This window comes from Corvus cornix, chromosome 1, assembly GCF_000738735.6.
Source record: "Corvus cornix cornix isolate S_Up_H32 chromosome 1, ASM73873v5, whole genome shotgun sequence".
Lineage (NCBI taxonomy): Eukaryota > Metazoa > Chordata > Aves > Passeriformes > Corvidae > Corvus > Corvus cornix.
The window spans coordinates 29,203,642-29,223,005 of NC_046332.1; the positions used below are offsets into that span (position 1 = coordinate 29,203,642).

A 19,364-nucleotide genomic window follows, 5' to 3' on the forward strand; every position below is an offset into this window, starting at 1 on the left:
AATAGGTGCCCAAAAATACACAGAATAGACAGAAATCAAAATTCATTCTGAAAAGTGTTATAATTATCACAGCGAGTGCTTTCATTAGGTGAACTGAATGCTACAGCAGTAAATGGACTTGGCTGTATGTCCAAATTAGCAACAGTTTGCAGCAAACAAAAATTAGTTAGTAAAGAAGAGTGAACTATTACAGCTTGGAAAAAAGTTTTGACCACAACATTCCATTTTTCTGAATCAAATTCTGCAATGCTCCTCTAGCTTTTACCATACTGAATTAAAACATGCCAATGCTTTATTAAGATCATATAATTAGCAAGGGCCTGTTCTTCCCAAATGCATGCTAATATTACTTCAATAAGGCTACTCATATCTGGAATAACTATGACTGTTTGGAGGCATTTAAATGACTGAGTCCTAATCTGAACTCCCAAAGCCATCTCTTGGCTATTATGGAAAACAGTGTGTTACACTAGAGCATGTGCCAAATAAAATCAGACTAAATGATCTTCACATATCAATTTGTCCCTTACTCTTCCAGTGAGCAAACAGGAAGTCACACTTTGTTCTTGCTACAAGTCAGCTCTTTGTGGCAGCTGCCTCAGTTTTATTTTTACTCTTTGTTCTGGCCACAAGCAAATTCCATTGCTTACACTCATAATATGTTTTAATTTTTAATTAAGTGATATCACTCAGTGGCATGGGCTATGATTTTCTTTTCAAGTGGTTGAAGGATGATCCCCAGGACACTGAACTGTCTTTCACGAGGCAGTTTCATAGCACTGATGTAGATTACATAGTTCTAAGTTTACAGCTTATGCTCACAATATAGTCTATTTTCCACGAGCTACACACTTGGTTATCAAACTGCTAATGATCATCAGTGATCACCATCACTGAACCAAAACACCTCTCAGTGCTAGCAGTGATCAGTGGGGGTCATCAGCTCCTTTCATGAGAAATCACAGAACTCCATGCTGTGATTTTCCCACCACTCATTGGAAGTCCTTAAAACCCTGGAACTACAATTTTTTTTCATAGAAACAGATATCAAAACCAACTTCACCTTCAACAGTGCAGATCAAACTCACTAGAAAAAATATAATTGTGACAACACAAGAAACATGCTGCTCCCTCTTTTACCCTGCTAACAGCCCTTGTTCAGAAGAAGGTAGAGAATGACACAAGGGCTTAGATTTAAAGTTATGTCAAGTTACCTCAATGCTTATCAGCCACTGCTTGACAGCTGTGAATGTGTCTTTTGCTGTTATGTCATACATCACAATGACACCATCAGCTTTTCTGAAAAACTGCTTGGTAATGCTTCGGTACCTACAAGTAAGAATGTGGTTACAGCTCTCTTCAACAGAAGCAACAATCTGACAAGTTAAAATTTATAGTAATTCCTCCATGCAAAGGTAAATAAATTATTTGGGGAAAAAAAAAAAAGGGAAAACAAAAACCAAATGAAAAATAAATACAAGTAATTTTTTAAAAGGAAGTGTTTGGAAAAGTTCCCCCTGCCTTCTTTAATTGATTCTGGGTTAGACTGGATAATTAGTTGCATATCTCACCTTCTCCCACCTCTTTCATTTTAAGCTTGGAGCAGAAATTTCTCCCTCACTAAGTGCTCTTCTAAAGCTAGCTAGGTTTTTGGAGACCTTTTTTCCAAGGTTCCTGTAGAAAACGTAGATTGTCATTATCATCCTTGCTTTTAGTAATAGAAAATTACACAACAGGTGAGGAGATGGGGAAGGAAATTACCACTGAATGCTTACAAAAATCTGGTGTTCTACTACAATGCTATTGTTTTGGTAAAAGAAATAAACACCTTTTTTTATCTATTAAGGCATTTTCTTCTATAGAAATAATTCTAGGTGCATTTTAAAATCAGTCTTGCTCCTAAGGAAATAGTGTGGTACTAAACTTCGCAGAGCTTAATTAAGTCTTTTTTACAGACTGTCACTTTTTCAGTGGACTTAGCAGCAAATCAGCACATTAGTGCTGCAAGGGAATGAGCTAAACTGGGAATCCACTGGCTCTATTAGGAATCCTCCTATATTTGTTCCTCTCCAGGAAGCAGGATTAGGTCCATGCTTAGTAACCTTCAAACAGATGATTCAAGGAAGTGAAACTTTAAAATGCATACAGGTTTTGACGGGCATGGTGTTCAGTTTCATCATACTGTCTGTATTTCAAGCAATGAGTTTTGTCACTTTCATCCCTCTAGTTCCCTCCTCCATCCCAGTGGATGGGGCAGTGAGGGAGCAGCTACACAGCTTGGCTGACTACCAGGGTTGAACCACAAGAGAACCTTTCTCACCGTTCCTGGCCAGCGGTGTCCCAGAGCTGCAGCGCTACCTGGGTGTGATCTACTGCGACAGTTCTCACGTTGTAATCCACACCTGCAACAGAAATGCAACGAAAGTTGTCTCTTTACAGGCTGTTTGATCTCTGAAAACTGGATCCAGAAAATAGCAAAACTTCCAGAAAAGTAAAAAGATAGGCACTACATTAAAAATTATGCCCATAGTCTCCAGCCATCAGAGGACAAGAGCTTTTATTTGCTTGGAAGTTCTCCAACAATAAAATACTGAATGGTAATAGAATAGTTCAATTTTGTAAAATATGCAAGATAAGTCACTTTCCAAATCACAGAACATGAGTCAATGGTCCATTTGACAGTCCACAGCAGTCCAAGCCATTTAGCCTGGAATTCACTGTATAACATCAGCTGCATGAAATGTGTTAGTTTAGTCTGAGCTAACCACATAGGTGCCTTCTACAGTTAGTGGAGAAACACAAGGCATGGCACAGGGAACAGTGGAACCTAAGACAAATGCTGAAGATAGATGGACTGAACATGTGGAGAACCTCTTCCCCTATTTATAACATAGAAGATGAGCTCACTTCACTTAGGTTAGTCGAGATAAAAATTCATTTATTTAAACTTTTAAATTAATTGTCTCCCGACTCCTCTAACCTGTGAAGATGTAAGTATTTTCTGGATATTTGTAACAATAATTAGAGTCTTAAATGTAGAGATGTCTCTACATCCTCCTAATAACAACCTGCATTTTTTTGTATCACACTGAAGTGCATCATAAAATCACACGATCATTGAATAATTCAGGTTAGAAGGGATCTCAGTAGGTCAGCAACAATATCTTTGGGGCCATTTTCCACAACAATGGGATTTTTGCCAGTGGCATCAATGGAGCAGCATCCATGCCTGCATTCCTTCAATAGGAGATTAAAAAATCTGGATGGAGGCTATATCCATTGCTTACACCTCAAGGGAAGAAATTTGAACTATTCTGTAGAAATTCATTGAGAACACTCCTCTCCATATTATTCACTTGACTTTTCCACGGTCTGTACCTTGTCAGCCATAGCCCGTACGTGTGAAATTCATTGACGTGAACACTAAATCAAAGCTATGACAAATGCTGTTTTCTTTGCAAGAACCATGGATGACCACCCAAAAGATGAAAAAGTTCAGAGGTTATTTTCCTCTGGAAAATTGCACACACCATGTAAGACCCCAGAGTGTAGAGAAGTGTATCGGCCAATTACAGGACAACATGGACAGGAGACAGCATTTAGGTCTATAGAATATATATGAATAGGCAACTACATATAGGTGTCTAAACTCCCATTCCATTAAATGAAGATACAGGAAATGAAAAACTAGGGCATTACTAAGCTCACCTTGAAGTAGGTAAGTTTTATTTCATATATGCTGCAGAATAAGTAAGGTCTAAATATAGGCTAAGCATAAAGAATCTGGTCATTTAACCCAGCTGCACTGCAATAACCTATGCTTCAGTTTTTGTGCCTTGATTTTGTGTCTGAGTTCTGAAAGCTTGGTCTACAACTTCAGGCAAGGTAAGAACAAAGTAGGCTTCGAAAACTTTGGCTTTGAAAACACTGGTCTGACATATTTTTTTGGTGATTAGTAGAATGCAAAATCTTCAAATAGGTGATTCAGACATTCTACGCTCTCTTTAAAACAAAATCAAATTACTTAGAGGGAAAGAGACAAGGTATGAAGGTGGAATGCTTAGTGAAGTGCAATCCAGAGGACAGGATATCTGTTTCAGAACTGCGAGACCTACAAGGAAGTTCTAGCTCCACAGAAATCAGTAGGATTTTTCTGATTTATTTCAGTGCTGCCAGGATTTCAATACAGAATCTACTCTGAAACCTCTCCATCAATTATGTGCTTCCCAGTTTAGGAGAACTCACTTTGCATGTCCTACTTTTACTACATCTGTATGCTTCTGTTTTATAATACAGGGCCTGATCTCAGTAGAAACTGTTAAGTACTGTCAGGAAAAAAAAAATAGTTATATTGTTTCTTAAACTTACCTACAGTAGCAGCTGTGCCTGGGAAAAAACGATCTTCACAAAATCTTCTTAAGAATGAAGTCTTTCCAACACTCGAATTGCCAACAAAAATGATCTTGAATAAGCGCTCTGGGACAGAGTTTATTCTCTCCTCCTTTAAGTAAGAGCAAAAATTAGCCTCCAACTGTTCTATAAATCCTGTTGCCTCTCCAGTTTAAGGCTGATATGGGGAAAACAATAGATTTTATCCTATCATTTTCTTCCTTACTCATGAAGCAATATTCTGTTTCTTAAAATAACTCAGCATTTCAGATGTTTGCCATGCATCATTCCAGATTATCTGAAGTGCAGTGACTTGCACTGAGCTCTGGAATTATACCGAATATGAACCTTTACATGAAACTGCCAAAATAAAACAGTTTATGTTCATGGCCACAAATCAAAATTTATAAAGCTTCACACAGCTCTGCTCAGTAGATTCATCCTATACCAATGCCACAGAGGAAGCAGCACATCTCCATCTAGATAACAGAAGCAAAGTCATAATTTTTTGGCTTATGCCACCAGATTCTTCTCTTTGCTACTACCATAGAGCCAAGAACTTCCATCCAATTACCACATTTCTACATCTGTTTAACATTACAGGCAGAAGCATGGAGGAAAGACACAGACAAAGAATTAGACCAGTTAATCAGGCTGTAAACATTCAGCTATGTTTCTGTCATTTCACTTTTTAAGCAGAAGGAACAACAATTTGTTCTGCTTATCCAGGTCCTGTTTACTGCAGGCTAAGCTAAGTGGATGCTGGAGAGAATATTTATATCCTCTGTCAAGTAGGTCATCATTCTTTTGTACGTAGATCAGGAGTTGCTTAGGGAAGCACTCTGTAGCACCAGCTGGTTTGCAGCCCTAGCTGGTCTCTTCTATTTTGTGCAAAGGTGAAGGGAGATAGAAAGTTTGTTGTAATGCTGCAGAAGGGTAGCAAGATCATGGATGGTCCTGACATTAGTTTGTTGAGATGTGGGTTGCAAGGAGGGAAAGGAGGGAAAGGGAGACGAGGGAGGGAAAGGCCCTCTGCCAGTCATTTGATGTGCAGAATCCATGAAACTGCTGCCTTCATGAAGACATCAGAACCAAATTTACTGCCCGACAGTCCTTTGAATGAGACATTGAAGTCTACACTTGGAAGTCTTTTCTACAAATATACAGAAGTCCTAGAGAAAGAAGAAGAAATAGAGAGCTGCTCTTGATGGGGAAAAAACCCACACAACAAAGCCTCGAGCGCCTGTCTTCCTGTGAAAAAGAAAATTCACTGCTGTAAATTTTGAGGACAAAAATACATGTCTCTTTCATGAGCTGGGCTTATAGCCCATCACAGTTACAGAGAGGTTTCTTATTCTCCTTTTCTATTAAAATCCCAAACCCCACGGCAACTATAGGCTACTAGTAGTACCCATACATTTAAACAAAGCACATTCTCAGTCCTGCTGAAAACCGTTCCCAGCTTATTAGTCTGTGTGCTCTGGGAAATAAAACAAGCTAACATACAATCATCAGCATGGCAGTATTATCACAGTGCTTCTGAGAACCATAGCTAAATATATGGACTACATGACCTGAAATACTTTGTCCCTGGTGGTCAAACACTCCAGTAGCACTAAGACTCAAAGACCCCAGAGGTCTTCAGCTCAACTTCTAACACAATAAGAAGCTGTTTGTCACTGAGATGTATCAAGTCCACTTATGGAAATAACCTTAAAAATCAAAGTTGATTATAAATCTGCATGTGAACACTATGCTAAGGGATAAGCTACTCCATAGTCTGCTTCAACAAAGTGCTGATGGGAAAATGGAATAGCAGTAGGATGTAAATTTATTTTAGTTTACAATGCAGTCTGAAAAAGTCTTCCCTAGATGTGTCTTTTGAGTGGTCTTTATATAAACAGTAGCCAGGTAAAGTAACACATCTAGCTTTTGTACAATTTAACACAAATGTGGGAGATTACAGGTATAAACATAGTGGTTCATATTCCATATTGAAAGATCAGAGGGGAGGGGAAGTGAATCTCATTGAGAAGTTTTGGACAGAAAATCTTGCTTTAATTTCCATTATGGTTCCTTCAGGGGCTTTCCGAATGATATTTCTGGTAATGTTAACTGCACCTTCATCTTCATAGCCACTCAGAAAAATGCTCTACCTAATTATCAACTCCCAGATAAAACAGTTGCTTGGCCTCATGCACTGCTGCCACCATTGGTTCTACTCACTTGTAAGATGCAGTAGGTCATACAGGATTAGCAGCTGAACTACTGTGAATATATGGTTATTAGGAAGGCTGAATGCCAGCAGCTAGGAGCCTGAGTTCCATACAGCAAGCAATAAGATCATGGAATGCAGTAATACAAAGCCTTGGCAGACTAGTTATAACAATAAACAAGGTCTAGTTCCTACCCAGCTGAGAGGATGTGCTTTCAAGGGGCATGCCTGCTGAAACAGAGCAAGCAGGACAGGTTTGTCCTAGCTGGATAGGATGAGTTACCTGGCTTTTGTCATCCTAAAGTCCAGTGATGCCATGCTTTGAAAATGTGATACAAAGTAAGTCATACAGCAAGCAAAAAGCATGCACTGAATTAAATAATTTCAAAATATGAAGCTCTGTTCTGTACCCTCGACATTTTATTAAAAGGTACCACTTAGAAATTATTATGTAACCATGGCATAATTCTATCATAATTTTTAAGATATGCCTGCTTCTTCTAAAAGAACCATATAATTATGACCAAGCAAACCAATTTTTCCTGTACTTTAATCTTTTTAATATGTGCTTCAAGAATCTAAAAATGAGTAATACTTAACAATTATTCTAAAATTAGAAAACAAGCACAGCTAGCTCTGAAGCAATAGCAGTGCAAAAAGAACTTTAGACTCCACAGAAATGTACCTTCCAGCATATTGTTTTAAGGATTATTACTGAATGGTGAATTCATTGCTAACATGCTTATACAAGCTAGAGCTGAAAAAAAATAGGATTTCAATTTGCTAAATAAAAGTAACTCCAAAAATAATTAAAAAGTAATGATATTCCTCTCATTGTTTCTCAGATAATGTAACAGCTACCAAAGCTGACTCAAAAGAATCAGAATATGGGAAATATCACTTCGTGGCAAAAAAAAACCCAACCGACAACCAATTTTTTAAAAAAAGGACTTGCTTCTTTTTTAAGACAATTTCTACCTTCCAGTGGATCTTCTTGTATCATCTGTTACAAGGCTTAACTTCGCTTTCCCTAAACAGTCCTTCAAATGTAAGTCTATGCACACATTGTCTGCAGTTACCACTCCTTTAGGTTGAGTTTGCCTTCTTCACACCTTCAGCACTTGTCTGCAGTACATTTTCATCCCCCACTTCATGCAATGGCTTAATTTGTCATGTTTCAACTTAGAAAACGAAATAATTTTAGATTCTAGGAATAACACATTAACCTTTGACACCACTTCATGGCATCCAAAGTCCTTCAGAATAGAACAGAATAGCCTGACCACTTCAGGAATGACCAAAAGTTAAAGCACATTATGAAGGGCATTATCAAAAAGCCTCTTAAACATTGACAGACTTGTGGCATGGACCACCTCCCTAGGAAGCCTCACCACCCTCTCAGTAAAGAAATGCTTCCTAATGTCAAGTCTGAACCTCCTCTGAGGCAGCTTTGAACTATTCCCACACATACCGTCACTGGATCCCACGGAGAAGGGATCAGCACCTCCTTCTCCCCCTCCCCTCCTCAGGAAGCTGCAGAGGAGCAAGGGAGTTGTCCCTCAGCCTGTTTTTCCAAACAGGACAAACCCAGAGCCCTCAGCCACTCCTCAGAGGACACACTTTCCAGCCTTTCCATCAGCTTTGTTTCCCTGCTCTGGATGCATTCAAGGACCTTCACATTCTCCTTAAATCACAGGGCCCAGAATTTTACACTCAAGGTGAGGTCTCCTTTGTCCTCTTACATTTGGCAGTGTTTCCTTCCCTACAGGCTGCTCTCTAGAAGATGATGACGAGTGTTCCATTGAGTGCTCTCTGGTTTCGTTATTCATTTGTGTCTCAGAAGTATTTTCGTCTTCTCCAGTCCATCTGCTCAGCTGCTTATCAACCAGCCTGTCAAGAAGCTGGGGTAGGTGATCTTCTTCAATTGATATTATTCTCTGGAGATGTGATGTTTTAGGCATTCCTCCAGTGACTCCACTATCAGGCTCTTCAGAGAGAACTCCATTCAGTCCAGCAGAATTCCTTCTCTTTGAGTTACTGAAAATATCATCTTCTTCAAATGAATGGCTAAGCAGAGAAAAAAGAAGGTACATCACAAAAATATAATGGACCTGCTATTTTATTCTGAATTTAACCTGAAGAACTGAATTTAATCTCCAGTGTTTTTGACTAGTCACAGCAGGCAGAGTCATTCCAATGTCGGCTGAAAAGTCAGCTCATCATACCATGTGTATATATATAGCATGCTTGAGAATTATAAGCATCATGGGGAAAGCCAATAACTTACAGGAGAAACCTGAACCAGAATGGAAAACATTAGATTAACCTCAATTCTAACCTCATAGAAGAGATAAAGTCAATTTCTCTACTGTGATTTTCTCCTTTCCCACCTCCCACTCCCATTCTGGAGGAATAAAAGAGCCCCCCAACCCAGATCCTTTCTGTGTGCAATCTAATTCTCTCTTTAGTAGATAGGAAGGACATGGGTTTGTTTGATATGGATAAAAAAGTCCAAGTGGAGATTCAACATTGTACCACATTAACGTAGGGCCATGGGCAAGTTTTTGTGTCTCCCAGCGTATACTCATCCACAGTAAGGAAATTCTCTTGCCTTTGCAGACAGTACACTTGTTTCATGTGAAAATTTGGCTCTTCATTTTCAAATTTCTTAATGAGCACAGTAATCTTATAGTGACAGACACTTTAGAAATACACTCTTTGAAAAGTTCAAAAGTATCAGAAAAGAAGCATTCCACATCTTCTTTCTATAAGCCTCATTATACTCAAACAGAGAACACTTGAAAAGAAGTTCTTACCTGTTAGGCAGCATCTTGCCCTCTATGTATTTCCCAATGATAGACCCTGATCTTTGCTTCCAGCTGGCTTTTGGAACAGTTGTTTTGCATTTCTGCAGAAATACAGAATACTTCTTACTGATTTACTTCTGCTGTCCATTATGGTTAACTACCCTCATGCCTAATACTTAAATAATGCAATGCAAATGAAAGAAAAAAATGTAGGAAAAATCCTAGAGGTATAAATGCTTCAGAATTCCCATTGTTAAACAATCAGAACAGGGAACTCCAGATACTGCAAAAATGAATCTGCTTTGTCAATAAAACAGCACAATGTCATGGAAAAAAAGTAAATGGATATATATATTTTTACAGCAGCTTTTTGTCGGACTAAGCAAATATAAACTAAGTGGCCTTAGTCTCCTTACACCAGGGTACTTCTAGAACATCTTCTAGGACCATTCTTTGCTGCTGCTTAAAAAGTTAACAGGATCTGCTTTTACCCCAGTCTGAAGAGGTATTCAGGGACTGATTTGGGTACTCAGTTATTGTACTGTTGTATAAACGTTTCAGGATAAATTACCTATGCTTGACTGAGTGAATTAATGCAATTTAATTGTTCGATTTTTAGGTTATTTAATCCTTTCATGATTGCATCCTTAGTTTCTTCTAAAATACATTCATGTCTCCTCAGATAGCTCCCACTTTATAATTCTAAACATGCAGCTCTTAAAATTGTTCAGCAAATTAACAAAATCTTATTTTCAAGTGAGAGAAGAAAAGACAGTACAAATTAAGACCAGGGCAAGATTTAAGTGTCACAAAAGTCCATCTCCTGCACAGCCTTCTGTTCCCCTTCTTTTGAAGCTGTTCTCCTATGTGTCTGCTCAACACTGGATTTGAAAATAATGGTTGGTTACCTGTAAAAATATGTCACGTTCATCCTTGAGATGTTTGTTCCTTTCTCTGCAAAGAGAACACAAACAAAAGAAACACTGAAGCCAAGTATTTAGAACTGCTGAGTTTTCTACCCCACACTAACAAAGAGACTGGACAGTTGGCAGCGTAAAACTTTCATCATCCTTTATTTATATTCTCACCTCAGCCAGTTCCATATCTGGGCTATTGATTCTCCAGCAGGACTATGCTGATTAAAGCCAGATGGAATCTGGATTTCTTTCTGTATTTCATCTAAACAAATGCCTTAACACATAGAAATTAGTTGTGGTCAATATGCCTTCACCTACTATAAATTAGAATGCTTAATGATTTTCACACTAAATATGATCTCTTAATGTGGAGAGGGTGCAATGAACACCATCTCTTGTTCATCTGGTGACAGCTGTGAAGGCCAGTTATGTCCCTCTGAGGGCTACAGTTGTGGCTGCCATGGAAAAGTCAGCCTAGGAAAACATCCATCTTCCATCCTTTGTGCAGAAATAATGAAATTGTCAAGAAACACAAACTCCAGGCAATCAGCAAGCTCTGATCAGATCTGACAACAAACCTGCTTAGTACATCATCTATTGTCTCCATCTGTTGCTGGCCTGGCCACAGGAGAGACTGAGCAGCCAGGTTGAACAGAAACAAACTCTGTTGTCAGATGTTTCTATCTACGCCCCCAAAACTTGCAGCAGGCAAGATCCCAGAGTGGCCTATGGAAAACACACACTGCAAAGTAAGAGCCTTTCCTCAAGCCTGCAGAATTTTAGGTAATTTTAAAAGGAGGCCTCCTGAAGGAAATGCAGTCAGTGAAGGCCTATGGGCAGGTGAAACCTACAGCCCATGCTGACTGACCACTGAGCTAACAAAACCCAGTACTGCTGAACATTACAAAGAGGACTACAGTTGTCTGAACACAGCTCCAAACTTCAAAGTCTATCTAATAAAGGAGTGTGATTTAAAATAAATACATTTTGGTATCATTTCACAAATATTTTGGGGAAAGAATCTTCATTTTGGCTCAACTCCCAGCACTTGAGAAGCAACAGAGCCTTCCAGCAAGCTCCTGCAGCCAGGCTTCTACTGCAGAACCAGCTTAGAACTGTTCACTGCTCTTCTATTTTACATTTGACTTTCGGAAAGGACATTGTCCTACAACACTGAATTGTCAAAATGAAGCGTATTTTTCAGGTGTGCTGCCTTCTACTCTATGCAAGAACAGAGCATACAGAAGTCTTTTGTAACCATTTTTACTATTTTTTTGTCATTATCCTGTGGCAGGTTGACCTTGACTGGCTGCCAGATGCACACCCAGCCACTTTCTCACTCTCCTTTCTCAACACAACAAGGGAAGATAATAACATGGAAAAGCTTGTGGGCCAAGATAAAGACAAGATTACTTACCAACTACCCATTACAGACAAAACAGATTCAATTGTAGGATTATGAGAAACAGAGACAAAACTAAAATCACCTTCTCCACAATCCCCTTTCTTCTCAGGCTCAATTTCACTCCTACACCCTCAGCTCTTCTACCTCCTTACCAATCCTGAGTGGCACAAGGGGGTGGGGAATAGTGGGGTTTGTGGTCAGTCCATAACAGCTTCTCTCTGTGGCTTCTTCCTCCTCACACTGTTTTCTTGCTCCGGTGTGGGTTCCCTCACACAGGTTACAGTCCTTCACAAACTCCAGCACAGATCCTTTCCATGGGGCACAGTCCTTCAGGAATGGAGTGCTCCAGCATGGGTTGCCCATGGGCCGCAGCTCCTGCTGGAAAACCTGCCCCTGCATGGGCTCCTCTCCGTGGACCAAGCTCCTGCCAGGAGCCTGCTCTTGTGTGGACTCTGCACAGACTACAAGAGACTCTGCTCCAGCGGTGCCTGGAGCACCTTCTACCCCTCCTTCTTCACTGATCTTGGTGTCTGAAGGGCTTTCTCACACGTTTTTTCTCACTCCTCTCTCACAACTGCTGTGCTGTTTTCCACCCTTTCTTACTGGGGCTTTCCCAGAAGCACATCGTGGCTGTGGGGCTCCACTGTGCCCTGTGCTGTGTCCACTGCCACAGGGCAGCCCTGGCTTCTCTCTGGCACAGAGGCTGCCCTGGTGGCACTCCACTGGCAACACCTGGACACCTACACTCACTACATCTCCCAACATAATTTCATCCTTTAATGGACCTCTTTAGAATTGTATAAGAAGTTCTTGAATGGAAGATCTACATTACCTTAAAAAATCCAGCTGCTTCAAAAGTCCTGACTTCTCTCTCTGTAAGGTTTCTGTCACCCGGTACACCTCCCTGCAATAAAAAAAAAATAAAAGAAAATTGTTCTAACCATGGTAAGAACACTGCTAAAATGCTTCCCCCTAGGGGTATCTACATTTGAGACCTCAGCTTCTTCAAACCTGTAGATTCTATTCTGCAGGAATAGAAGAAATTTATTCAGTTTATTCAGTATAAGGCCCACAGTAGCATGGCAGTATGAGTTAGCAGAGGAAGGAGTAGAGGTTCTTTTTTATAAAAATACAGCTTTTTAATTTCTTCATCCAGAGAGCTTAATATATGTTGATACTGGCACTTTGAGCATTCAGAAAAGATACACTGCTGAAACACTTCTCACTCATGGCCACTAAAAAACAGGTGACATTTTATCCAAAATTAGAGCTTATCTTGCTGCTGGGAACCATATGTCAGGCTCACACATGTCTACAATCCCTACAATTTCTTTCCAATTCATGACACTTATGAAGCCATTTTAACACCATTTACTTTGATTTAACACAATTTGGTGTTCGGCCTTAAATGATTTTTTTTTGCCTTTCAGTGAAGCCTCAAGTTCTTCCTGTGCACTGTCTGAACATTACACCTGCTTCAACAGCTCAAGTCCTACCAGACTGACACAGATGTTTAAAGCAACACTGCAGGTGCAGTTGAGTAGGGCTGAGCTCTAATTCCATAAAACACTATTGAATCCAAAGTGCTTTGTAAATGCAGTAGTATTATTCAGCAGTCTGACCACTGGACAGATTTCCTCTGTAGCTTTTAAATCAGATCATTCCAGTCTTTGCTCTGGATCTGAAAAGAGAGGCCTCAAAGAGGAAACAAACCACCTTGAGGAGGAATATTTCTACTGTCTACTTCCAAAACACACATCAAACATGAAAACCTAAAAATTCTAGTCACAGTGGCCATTCTTTAACACTAATTTATCAACAAAGTTCATTATTCATACCCTCAAGAAAAATTAAACAAGTAATAACGAAGTAGAGCTTGGCACAAAGCTTAAGAGAAAAAGAATGTGACATTTGAACTAATGTTCTGCTCTATCCTGAAATACGTCAAACAACAACAGTTCTGAATTATGTAGTTCATAGCTGCAATGGCTAGGTACATCTGTCATTCATGTGACATTCATATCCATTGGCAAGGAGAGGGTTTTACAGATCCCTGAGCATTTCTTTTAAAATGGACTTCAATGAACATTTCTGCCAATTACAGCTCCAGGGTAATGATTCTTCTGCTTTATGCAGAAGGCTGGAGCAAGACAGGTAGCTGGATCTGTCAGAGGTAATTTTTATCCCTCAAAATATGAACCGTAAATATTTCTTTTTGAATTTTTTTTTTTTTTTTTGTAATTCAGAGTCAGAATCTGAAATCCACAACATTTGAACTGGAAACCCCAAAATTATGGTTCTGAATTGCCATAAGGCCTTGTGGGAATAGTGATAAGCTTATCTTGCTGGCCTTACTAGGCTTACTTTTGATGAAGAAAAAAAGAAGATCCTAGGCATCTCACAGTCAAGAGTGCATTCTGAGAAGCAAGTTTCAGATAGACTCAGCTTTGAGGAAGATGGAGCATCATGTGCCACAACTGTAAGGCATTTCCATAAGGAATTCCATTGGTATTTCAAAACTAAGACATGACATGGATTTTTAATTCCAAATACCCTCAACAAATGGCAGCAGGGAGAACACTGACAATTTGAACACGTAGCAAAAGATTCCATAGAAGCCAGATATGCTACAGAAAACATGCTGAATTACCTGAGGGAAAGCAGCTAGAACTGCACTTGGCTTTGCAGATGGTTTCTGCTTATGACACGAGCTTAAATCACAGCACTGAATACCCTGGGGAGGCTCACAGGCACGCTAAGCAAGTGCCCCACAACTGCTGCACCTGGAGACTTACATTTCCTTCTCCTCACTGAGCCTTGATGCCTCCTCCTGAAGCACCTGTAGCTGTTGTTGAGCCAGGCTTAGTTCATGGGATGTTCTCTCCAGGTCTCTCAGCAGCTCCTGGTTAGTCAGCTTCAGCTTGGTGTTCTCTACTTTGGTTTCTTCTTTGCCACTGAGGAGTTCTGTACACTGATGCTCTAACTGGGGTGGAAGAAAAGAGAACAGAAAGCATTAAAACTAACTGAGGCATCTTGGTTTTGAGGCTTTCAATTTGGGTCTTAGAGGTTAGCTGAGTAGGGAGCTATTTCTATCAAAGCCAAAAAATTATTAAAACACATATGGTGCTCTTCCACTGTTCTTTGTACAGACATAATTATGTTACACAAAAACAAAGCCATACTACTCTATGACTGAATTTTATCCAGTTCAAAACCACACCAGTACAAACCATAAAAAAGGTGCTACTGAGCAGATTAGCAGCATTAAGTTGATATTCACAACTGCTATTTTAGACTATTTTCCACAAAGATCAGGCCTACACAGAGTGATTCAGAGTTCTACCTAAAAACTGTTAGATTTAAATCTGATAGCTGATAAACCTTTCCATCCCCAGTAATATGAACAAGCAGTAACCTTTTTGCCACCTCAGACAGACCTGCCAAGAAGTGTGAATTAGAGCCTTTTTATCCAGTTTTATATTCACTCTCCAAAGTACATCAAAGGAAAGATACACCTTCCCTGTGAAACAGGTAACAGCAGATGTTAGTGGTTTCTGGTACATAAAGAAGTTCTATCTGCTTATCCCTGGCCAACTGAGCAAATTTAAACAGAGCAAAACTTCACATTAGGAAAGGCATTGATGACCTTAAAATATAAAAGCTTTATTTTTTACTTCTTTTTTTCTGTATTCATTTTAAGGGATGTAAAACATCCTAGGAGAATTACAGTTATACCATTTCAATCTTCTGGATCTGAGACATAATGTTAGAACTCTCATTTTGCCCATCAGAACAAGCAGAGCTCACCCAACCAAAACCTGTCTTCACCCAGCTCTTCCAGTCAGTTCCTACCCTAGAACACTGCTACTGTTCTAGTCTTGGTTTTGAACAAGGCCCAGGTTAAAAACAAAAGCAGAAAATACTTTCTAGCCAGGATTGTGAGAAGTCAGGAACAAGTGTGGAGTGGGAGCACTTAATCTCAGCAGCAGCAGCAGCAGCTTAGTGTCTTTGCTGAACTGCAGCCTCAGCAGGCTCACATTTCACATGGAACACTGGCTGGGCATCAGATTACTGCTGAACAAGGTTGGTTTATGTGGATAGATTACATCAGTTCCTGAATATTGCTTCCACTCCTTGACAGAATGAAGTTCTTCATTCTAAGTAAAAGATCAGATGCTTCAGGTACTGAAGACAAGACTTATCCAGAGGAGTGGCTTTGGGAGAAGCAAAAAGTGACCACTCAAAGATGAACTTTCAAAAATCTTAGGAGCAACAAACTGCATACAGAAATCCCACTTACAGAATAGTATGGCCATCCGAAAGCTTACACAGAGACTGTTCAGGAAATGTAACTGCAACAGTAGCCAACACCAGCTCCCAGAATCATCTATACTGATGTTAGAAGTACTTGCTATAAATCCTGGAGCTCACTCTTGTCAGAAAAACTGTAACATAACATCTAAATCCCAGAACATAACGAGAGAAGAAAGGGTTGTTTCCCAGCAATTCAGATCTCCCTTCTTCTGCTGTACCCATACAATCCTTTGAGAAATGCCAAACAACACCTTTAAAGCATTCATTTAAAAAACTCCCAATACACAGAAATAGCTCATTAGGTGAATGCTCAGCTGGTATTAGAATGGCATAGATCCTATAGCTTCTGGCTGCTTATTGGAGCTGAATATTGGCTCCTATGCTCATCTGGTAGATGGAAACTGATGGGAAAAAGACTCATGGCCCATAGACATGTTTAAAAAAATCTAAGTAGCAGAGAGATTTAAACCATTACCACAGGTCAAGCACAGACACAGTAACTGATGGTACATATTCTCTTTTTTTGACAAAAATGAGAGGAAACCAAGTTTAAGTTAAGTAAATAACTGGGATTATTCAATGCAAATGAGCTGTTACTGAGAACCACACACATTGAGCACTCTCCATGCAACCCCTTGTTCTTAGCTCAGCATGCTTTCTGTAGTTTTTATCTTTTTTTTTTCCCTATTTATTTCAGTTGCACATGAAAGATGAAATATTTACACAGTGCCATGAGGCAGTTATAAGCACTTGAGTACTACTGATCCATGTTCTTATGCATCTCATTCCCAATCCCAAGATCATGTTCTTCAGTGGCTGTCATCAGTACAGAATGCAGCGTTTTATGTGAGAAGTCCAGTAACTCCCCCCCATTTCACCTGGTCCACACCTACTTTCTTCCCCTCACATAAGAGTCTGTGCCCTAGAAGTTGTGCTGGATATCCTCTGTCCCCAGTGCCTCCTCCTGAGACATTCCATCTCACATCCCTTGAGGAACAAGGGAAAACCTCGTGCATTATCTAATGCAGAGCATTATACAGAGCAAGCTGACAATTCGAGATCATGGCAGCCAGCAAAAGGGCCTAAACAATGGAATCTTGGCCAGTCAACATGGAATCAGACCCACATTTCAGACATGCCAGCCAGACAACCCTCATAAGGAAGAATCCCTCTGGCTGTGTCAGCAAAACAACGCTGAGCTCATCTGGTTTAAAAGCTCCCTTTCACATTTTTGTTAATAATTTCCAACACAGAAATAATAACATTGTACTTTATATTTTCAAAAAAGACTTATTAATGAAGTTTGGAAAAAAGCATTTGTGTGCCTCTCAAGAGGTTCTCTCATACAATCAAGCATAGAAGTTGTAATTAAATCAAGCTACCTTACTGTCTGCAAGAAGAGATTTAATTATTAAAGTATATTTCCATACCAGAGGAGGAGGCAAAAGTGAAAGAGATCTCTGGGTAAGGCAAACATTAGACACCACACACAGATATCTCAGTGAATGAAAAGCAATATCAGAAAATGAGTGGGGCCATGGCATTACAAAAACAGATCTGAGTAAAGATGAGAGTCACGTTCAGAGATGATCATTAGAAATTAGAAAAATATATGTAGAAAACAGTGCCTCTAACTACACTGAGTAAAACACTCAAATAAATAGGCTAGGTTGCTATACCAGAAAGAAAAACCATCAAATACTGCATATCAGATTAGCAATAGCCAATCAGTTAGGTGAATGACAAAAGTTTCAGTTGTCATCAATCATCTGAATGAAATTATGTCACTCATCCCACCATTAGAAATAGTGAATTCCATTAGCCCAACACAGCTTCCTTTCCATAAAACTAAAATGGGATAGTTCAATCTTTATGGTGTATGGAGATCCTATCTTTCAAAAGCACCCTTGTGATTCATGTAAATTCATAATGGAGAGGGGAAATGACAAATGCTAGAAATTACAAATAAAATAAAAACCACAGTAATACTATTAATAATAAGCAATGTAGAAAATAGAAATGGAAAACATAAAATCAGATAAAAAAATAATACTAACAAAAATAGCACAGACATTGATTTATGTTCTCCAAGATAGGCAATAGTAGACAATGGCAATGTAGACAACAATTGTAAGGTAAGACTTCCTGGTATTGTCGCCTATATTGATTAATTATACCAGGCTTAAAATTGAGTGAAAGCCTTTGAATAGTTTCTGTGGGTTTTATACCGAATTTAGCAAACACGTTCTTGAAAAAAACACAAGAAGAAGGTTTTACAGAATTACTGGTTGATAACTAAGTTTTAAACAGAGCTTTAAAGCAAAAACAAACAAAAAAAGTAGACTAAAATATAATCATTACAAAATGATAACAAGTAATTTCTTATACTTTTGCAGTTAGTTTCAGACTAAAAATGCCTGATCTGTGTGCCCCCACAGATATCTTCAAAGTACAGATTATATCACTCTAGTGCTGCAATGTGGTAAAGAGCCTGCATAAAACCACATATATTCTGATTCACAGTGGTACTGAACAAGGGTAATTAACACCAGGCAGTTGATTTCAATTATGGAATGGACTTTTAGTTTAGTCCTGTATCCTCATCAGCTAAACTTCACAGAATCACAGAGTACCAGGTTGGAAGGGGACCTCAAGGTCCATCTGTTCCAACCTTTCTTGGCAAAAACACAGTTTAGACCAGATGACCCAGCATCCTGCCCAGCTAAATCTTTAGTGTCCGATGTTGGGGCATCCACCACTTCCCCAGGAAGTTTATTGCAACAGCTGATGGTTCTCATTGTGAAAAAGTTTCTTCTTTTTTCCACATATTCATATTCTACAGAGGGAATTGCATTTATAGCGTTCCATTTCTGTCCTTTAAATTCCAGTGCTACCTCCTTTCCCTATTGCTAGTCTTTCCTGCAATGACCTGGGAGCCGCTTTACAGCAAGTTCTCTGCTCCCCCAAGCAGGCCATGCTTTTTAAGAAGTAAAACACATCAGGTTTTAATATGGGAACTTGACAAGCTGTTACCAATGCAAGGGAAACATCCACTGCTATAAAACTGCTATCACAGAGATATATCAGGAGCAAGTTGTTCAGGAGGGAGCATTTCAAGTTCATAGTGCTGAATCGTCCAAAACAAGTAAATGAGCGGCTGGTACAGGCTTTGAGCAAAGGTGGGCACTAGAAGAGCCAAATCATTGTTCTCTGCTCTTAAGCTGTCTGGGTGTTAAGCCAGTTCCTAGAACATTGAAGGTAGTGGAATTCTGCTATGTTTTCATAAAAATTACCCTAGTACCTGGGGAGAATATCCA

General features: G+C 39.4%; 1 protein-coding gene across 5 annotated transcripts in view; it reads right to left on the minus strand.

Moving 5' to 3' along the window:
* Positions 1 to 19,364, minus strand: part of CRACR2A (calcium release activated channel regulator 2A) — a 52,603-nt gene that overhangs the window by 6,276 nt on the left and 26,963 nt on the right. For all 5 annotated transcript variants that reach the window (XR_005603162.1, XM_039560860.1, XM_039560878.1 and 2 more), the window contains 8 exons: positions 14,529 to 14,716; positions 12,566 to 12,637; positions 10,320 to 10,365; positions 9,421 to 9,512; positions 8,347 to 8,671; positions 4,369 to 4,501; positions 2,321 to 2,402; positions 1,215 to 1,329 (listed from right to left, as the gene is read on the minus strand). Coding sequence is in view for 4 of the 5 variants with exons in the window: in XM_039560860.1 (XP_039416794.1) it covers positions 1,215 to 1,329; positions 2,321 to 2,402; positions 4,369 to 4,501; positions 8,347 to 8,671; positions 9,421 to 9,512; positions 10,320 to 10,365; positions 12,566 to 12,637; positions 14,529 to 14,716 (1,053 nt within the window). In the remaining variant the exon portion in view is untranslated. The remainder of the gene's footprint in view (positions 1 to 1,214; positions 1,330 to 2,320; positions 2,403 to 4,368; positions 4,502 to 8,346; positions 8,672 to 9,420; positions 9,513 to 10,319; positions 10,366 to 12,565; positions 12,638 to 14,528; positions 14,717 to 19,364) is intronic.